Source organism: Penaeus japonicus, unplaced genomic scaffold (genome assembly GCF_977035675.1).
Source record: "Penaeus japonicus unplaced genomic scaffold, GWHDUDI00000001_assembly GWHDUDI00000002, whole genome shotgun sequence".
In the NCBI taxonomy this organism is placed as follows: Eukaryota; Metazoa; Arthropoda; class Malacostraca; order Decapoda; family Penaeidae; genus Penaeus; species Penaeus japonicus.
The window spans coordinates 3182643-3190142 of NW_028234404.1; the positions used below are offsets into that span (position 1 = coordinate 3182643).

A 7500-nucleotide genomic window follows, 5' to 3' on the forward strand; every position below is an offset into this window, starting at 1 on the left:
GCCAACAAACCTCCACCACACACACGTTAGGGTTAGTTAATGACAATTTCATAGAAATTAGTGAATGGAATTGATAAGTCAACGCAATCTAAGATGATTTTTATCTATGACATTTCTTGCACAAATTTAAGATAAAGAGGGTATTATTCTAAATATATATACCTTTTAGAATACCATGGTAGATGCCTGATAAAGAATTCTGAGTATTTTCCATTGATTCAAACTAACCATGTAAGGAATCTAGATGCAAACAAATTTTAAGTCTGATTATTTAGAAGGAATGGATGGATACCAGAGAAAGTGCAGCATTAAAACAAAGTGAACAGCTATTAATCAAGAAAATTTAGCTGTAGTCAAGCACGTTTACCTGTCAAGGAGGGGGCTGATTTGGCCGTGCCTGGTTATTTTGTCAGAGTCTTTCGGAGTGCGTGGACCAAATGCCAAGGGCTATTTGTTGGTTGAGGCAGTGCCCAACTACCCAGTGAGATGGCCAGAAAAGCCATGATAAGACATTTATGTCATCCAGCAGGAAGTCATGCTAAGCCATGGGCTGAGTGTAACTTCATCTGGAATTGTAGACCTTCCTGGTGATTTATCCTCATACAAGGAACCAGATCAAGCTTTGTCTAACCCGAATACACAGGATATACTACGGCATATCCAAGAAGAGGTGGCACCCCATAAGTCTGACAAATTGTGCCCCCCAAAGCAGATGAATAGCTGATATATATAAATATGTAAATAAGTTAAGTAATATGTTGATCGAAAGTTCTCAGAAAATGCCTCTGATAGGGTAAAATCCCACTTGGATAGCAATGCCTCCCCCTAACGTCTGTGCTTGGTGTCTGCTTATTTTTCAACCATCCTGAATCCACCCTTGACAGTGGTTTGTTGTCTGATCAGGACATCAATTCAATTAGATGTATGAGGAATCTATAGATATGTGAATTTCTTGACATTGACCCAGTTGTTACAAATTATAAATTTAAAAGGTACTTTACTTTCTTGAGATATGTATAAAAGAATAAGTCACAGAGTATTGAAGTGAGAAAATGAAATATTATTTTTAAGATAGATTATTTGTGTTTTCCATTATCAGTAATAAGTATGAAATATTATTACAAGTTTATTTCCAGGGACACTTTGTAGATGTGTTTTGCTCACGAGTTAAATGTCTAGTTAAATCCATTTTTTAATACTTAGGTATCTATGTTACATCTTGTTTACCAGTCGTCACTGTTAAACAACCCATTATTTATCACAAGTGTGGTTTTTAGTTGTTTTGCATCTTCTCCTAATATAGGAAACTCTGACCCATTATACTTTTATCAATGTAATGTTCATGATGTTTAATATAATTATAGAATAGAAGTGATCACACTTCATAAAGGTTTGTTCATAGAAAGATGTTTTAATTTTATAGTGTGCTATATTTACATCTATTGTTTCCAGGAAAAAGATATGGCCTCACTTGATGATGAGTATTCTTGGAGCCCTCCATCCGAGGCTGAACTGAAAGTGATTGAGGCTCGGAGGGAACGTAACAACAAAATATCTTCGCTAATAGGACAGTATCTTCTCAAAGGTTATAAGATGTTAGCCACGACGTGTCCTGTGTGTGAAGTAGGTATTTTGTGTTATTTATCAAATGTATATCTTTCTATCTAAAACATAGATGGGAGTCAGTGTTTTATGTTATTTGTCATTGTTGATTTCTATTAAATGTTTTAATTTGTACAGTATTTGTATCAGTAAAGGTGAAATGTTATGTGTGAGACATATTGTGACTATTTCTTTTCTGTTTATATCCACAGTGCGTTTTACTGGAAGACCGAATGAAAAATAAATATTGTGTTGGATGCAGCGAAGTGGATGCCGACACCAGAAAGGATAATCCAGGTAAAGATTCCAGTTCATGTGGAGGTGAAGGAAATGGTTTTGGTATGTGTCAGTATGTGCTTTTGTTTTATCAGAATTATATAAATGATAAAACAAAATCATATTAGACACTGCATTTAAAAAGGCACTCTTGGGATCAGAGAGCTTAAAAACTTCACAGGGCTCCTGATTACACTGGTAAAATTTACATCAGCCTCAGTTAAATGTTAATAATTCTTTAACTTGGTTCTATGTACATATTTTGCCAGACCACACATTTACCAAACCATTTACCATTCAGTGTACCTAGAAAATTATCCTTATTAGGGACAGAAAGTCAGTGGTATCGCAAAATAATGAATACAAAGATCCTGTTATATTCATAAAATGCAGGACAAACTTGAAATTGATTTTTAGTTCCTGAAAAAGATACATTCTAATTTAAAAGGAGATTCTGCATTATATATATTACAGTCTAACCTACCACCAGTTGGATAAACTGCCCTATTTATTTCCTTATTGATCAGCTGATTCTCATGAGGCGGAGGTTAATTTGATGTGCAGATGTTACACATACATACAAAAAAATGTCTGCCATAGGGCATAGGATTTAAATCACAAATTTCATTAAGATTTATGTATATTGGTATTACCTTGGCTTACTCAGTAATTGATGTGATATTCAGGAAAGAAGCAGATCAGTTTTTCAAGAGTGGAGTTTTTGATCTTACGAATCATGTAATATGATATTAATTTTTTTCATGTTTTAGAGGTGTATTTAGAAATCATGTATCAAGATTAACTCATTCATGCCAGGGCGATTCTGGCTTTGCTTGGTTGTAATGCCGGGGTTTTCGAACGCATAAGCCTAATGCCTTGAGACTCTCGGACACACAAGCCGCGAGGCTGGGCTGCCTGCTTGCTCACCCCGAACGCCGGCCTTGCCCAGATATCTTGTCACCTGCGTCTGACGCAAAAGCCACGAATCGTGTCAGCACATCATCTGGCACGAATGGGTTAATGTTCACAATCTGCATCATATATTAACCTTTACTTGTGTATCTATTAATTGATATTCTTAATGACATACATGTATGTGAATCTAGTAAGAAATTTGCTCACATAAATCTTTGTGTGTGATATTCATCGAGTGAAATTCTATGCAAAGGTAGAGAGAGAGAGACTTTATGTGTTTGAGCAAATTCTTTTGTACATTTTCCTAATTCCACTCCCATTGGTAATATGGCGAGCACATGCAGCTTCCTGCCAAGAGGTTTCTCGAGGTGTATAAACAGTAGACAAGTATAGACGAATAATAATGATAAACAAAGTGTTAATGACAGTAAGCAACTTTTGTGTTTTTCCATTCTGGGGACATGTCTAAACATGTCTAAATTTCTTTTCTAGGGACGTCTTCCATTAGCCTTCTAAACTGTCAACATCTTCTCTACTTCTGTCACTTTCAGAAAGTTTACATACCACTCTCTGTTATGGTTGCTTGCCATTGAAGTCAGTTTCTTCAACTTTTAACCCGTTCCCGACGGGACCAATCCGGCTTAAAAAGACCAAAATTCCGGGACTCTTGAACGCATAAGCCTAACGCGTCGGGATTCTCTGCCGCACTGGCCGCAAGCCAACACTGTACGCTGGCTCCTCCCCCGTGTGCCGGGCTAGACAAAGTAATGTGTCCCCGGCGTGTAGCCCAAAAACCACTAGACGTGATATCTAGTCACCCGTCGTTAATGGGTTAAGGATCTTTTGTATGCTGCTTATCATATGAGAGGAAACCGTTCTCTTGCATAATTCTCAGGCCTTCCAGAAGAAGGAATCAAATAGGCATTTTTGAGACGTCTGCATTTTAGTCTTTGTTACGTAAACTTCACTTTCATTTATCACAAAGCCAACATGTCTTTCCAATTGATTATTTGGGTGATGTTGATATTATTATTAAGTAAAGTGTCCTGATTTCACATTCAGTGTATATTTATGATCTTATTTTATTTTTTTAAGTGGGTATCTAACAGTCAAAAACTATTGGCATTACTTGTAGGAGCAATCTTTATAGAAGAATGGTATTAAAAGAATGATTAAATTGGCTTCAAAATCATGATTTTCAAAATTAAATCTGTAATCACTAAATTTCTAATACATACCTGGAATTATTGCACAATTTACCTCTAAAGTGGTATGTGACAACACTAATGTTATTGCAATTAACCGTTCAAAATATTGTTTCAAATAGCTTTTCTATCTTTCATTTATAACATTTCAGAAAACTTTACTGTCAAGAAAAATAATCAATCTTTCATATATGATAGCAAAAAAATTCATTACAAAAAAAAAATACTTAATTTACTCTTTAAAAGTAATTTGCTTTAAAACTGTAGTAGTAGTAGTAATAGTAGTAGTAGCAATTTGATAGTAGGAAAAAAATCAAGATTTTGCCTACTACAGTTGTTAATTTTTTTCTAGTACTGTCTCTACTTGTAATCAGCAAGAATTGAATATGTGTACTTGTTTAATTAACAGATACAAGCTCAGAGATGTATTCTAAGTCAAACATGCATGCATGTAGGTAGTTAAACACACTTTATTAAAACATGTTTATCATTTAACCCATTCACGCCGGGGCAGTTCCGGCTTTGCGCGGTCGCAATACCGGGGTTCTCGAACGCATAAGCCTAACGCCTCGAGATTCTCGGGCGCACAAGCCGCAAGCCTCGGTTGCCCGCGCGCTCCATCCGAGCGCACGGCTTCCCCTCATTGCATCTGACGCGAAAACCACAATACGTGCTATCAGTCAACCGGCGTGAATGGGTTAAGCAAGTACTTCATACTCTTTTTGTAATTTACATTTATCCATAGTAGAAATTAACCCATTGGTCGCGGTATTAAAAAAAAGGTCTGTGCAGTAGGATGGCTGTTTTAAATGTCTGGCATGATGCCATCCGCGTCTATGACCGACTCTGTCTTTGCAGCAAATCATGCCATCTGCTGCTAATGGGTTAAAGTTCAGATGAGGTAATAAGAATTATTTGTAATGAGAGACTTGCCAATTCTCTGGAAGGCATGGTGGATGATGAAGGGAAAAGGGAGACTTACTCTTGAAATCTCATTTGTAGGAGTAAAATCCAAAGGCCTAGGATTTTATCCAGATTTATCTAGACCTACCCAGTGGCCCTCATCCTCCAATTTCAATTAAATGTTTTATTTAGCAAAAAGTCCATTGTACCTTCCTATCTAATCCATTCATGCCGGGCTGATTATTTGCCTAGTGCTACTCCTGGCATGAAGATAAAAAGCGCACGCAGCCTCCATGTGTGAGATCTCTCCTGGTGCGATTCTGCGTTGTGCCTCTCAGAGCGCTTTTCACCCTCCCGATTCTATGGGGTGCTGAGAGGTGTTTTATTTTATTTTTTTATTTATCTATTATTTTTCTTTTTTTATTTTAATTTTTTTTTCCAATTTTTTGGACAAGTCAAAGACAATGTGTCTGTACAAATGCAACTGCAATAAGTACATATGCAACTATTTAAAACATGTATTTTAATAGTATTTAATGAAGGAGAACTTTGTAAGAAATAAACAACATATAACCTTTACTTCGTGACTCAGACTAAGTATTGACTGAATGCAGACATTGTCTGTTTTATTAATTCTTGTAACAAGTCCAAACTTTTTGTAGAAAACTGTTTACTTCTGAATGACAACATTTTGTACGATTGTATAACTAATATCGGGTTGACTTTAAAAAAAAAATCCTAGTGTGGTTATGTGTGAGTGTTATCCTGATGTGTACCTGTGCAGTGTGTATGTGTATGGGCGTGTTGGTATCCTAACATTAAAAAGCATTAAGGCGTGGTGTGTGACTTGAGGACAAATCTCTATAATCATGAGTATTTTAATCCATTCCCACCGGATGACGTACTATCACATCATGGGAATATTTTGCTTCTGCAAGATAATGTCCTATCCTCTCCCTCTATATACATGTTTTACATAGTTATGTATGTTACTCATTGCACTTTCATTTCTATAGACTCATTGTTGACTTGTATAAAAAAAAAAACTAAACACACACATGCACACACACACACACACACACACACACACACACACACACACACACACACATACATACATACATACATACATACATACATACATACATACATACATACATACATACATACATACATACACATACATACATACATACATATGCATACGCGCTTCTCAACACCCCGTAAATTTGGGCGGGTGTAAAGTGCTCTCAGAAGTGTAGCATGGTATTGTGCCAGGAGAAATCTAGCACATGGAGGCTGTGTATGCTTATTATCTTCACAGAGGGAGCAGCATCAAGCAAATAATCGGCCCAGCGTGAATGGGTTAAGGCATTATTTTCCTAATTCATTCATGAATTAATAACTCAACAATTACCAATACCTTTGTTGTATTGTTGGTATTAAAGGTTGCACCTATAGGTTCAGAATTGGTATTATGTGCTTCAGGGCCAGCTAGAGCTAGATAAGACTTAACATTTTTGAAGGTTAATTAGTTGATACAGTTTTGATTAATCAGAAAAATCTGGTTTGCCATATGCATTTATTTTAGGAAAACAAGTGATGTGGATAGTAAAATGAGAAAGAATTCCTAAGTAAGGTTTTGTACAGTTTTTATGATCTAAAACATTGAAAGAATATAATATGTGTGTGTGTGAGAGAATTATATTTTTATGCAATTGAATTAATTTTTAATAAATTTATTTCTTAGCTGTCAGTGAGGAAGCAGCCAGGAGAGCAGTGCAAGAAATTCAGCACAGACAAAATCAGGATAAAGAGTCGTCTCCCATATTAATACCCACAACCAATCAGAACATCAGGGTAGCTACGACCCAGTCAGAACCCACAGCATTATTGTCTGTAGCAACATCCACTAGTGAATCACCAGCTGCCCAAGCCACAAAAAGTGTAAAAAGGTTAGTAGGATAGCTTGTTTTTCTTCTTCACATAGATTAGTGTCTCTGGCTTGTTGATCTCTATAAAAAAAATGTATGAAAATTATTAGGTAAATCAGTTAATCTCTTGATGAGGCTTTCATAGAAATCTATAACAAAGTCATAAAATGTGAGAGAAGCACAGGCTTATTCTAAAAATATATTCCTTATAATTTGTATTTTCATAATTACATTCGATTCATCCCTCTTTCTATAAAAAAAGATACCCATGTATCAAACAATATAATTTATAAATAGGAAGGTAATCATTTTAATGTAATAAATATTAGATACAATTAATGGAAAGACAAAGCAAAGAAGAAAAAAATTTTGGGATACTAAAGTAAAGTAAAGAAGGTCTGTTTACTCTCTTTACAATGAATTAAAATGGGAAACCTTATCTGTATCTAGAGGGGGATCCACTCAATTCTTATGAATCCCAAGTTTCTCATTCCTTTAACTACAGGACAATCTCCAAGCTGTTTCTCTTCTGATGTGTGTTTATTTGTCACCAAGTTTTGAGTCATACATTCACACGCTATTGTTGTAAACAATATTGATATCTATCCATTTTTCTTTCCAAAATTCTCTTTATATAAACATTTAATCTCCTCCATATCAAGACC

At 35.6% G+C, this 7500-nt stretch overlaps 1 protein-coding gene across 1 annotated transcript in view; it reads left to right on the forward strand.

The window, feature by feature from the left end:
- Positions 1–7500, forward strand: part of LOC122245765 (protein ZNRD2) — a 9556-nt gene that overhangs the window by 902 nt on the left and 1154 nt on the right. The window contains exons 2-4 of the mRNA XM_043003750.2: positions 1453–1623; positions 1815–1899; positions 6652–6856. Coding sequence (XP_042859684.1) covers positions 1462–1623; positions 1815–1899; positions 6652–6856 — 452 coding nt within the window. The 5' untranslated portion in view covers positions 1453–1461. The remainder of the gene's footprint in view (positions 1–1452; positions 1624–1814; positions 1900–6651; positions 6857–7500) is intronic.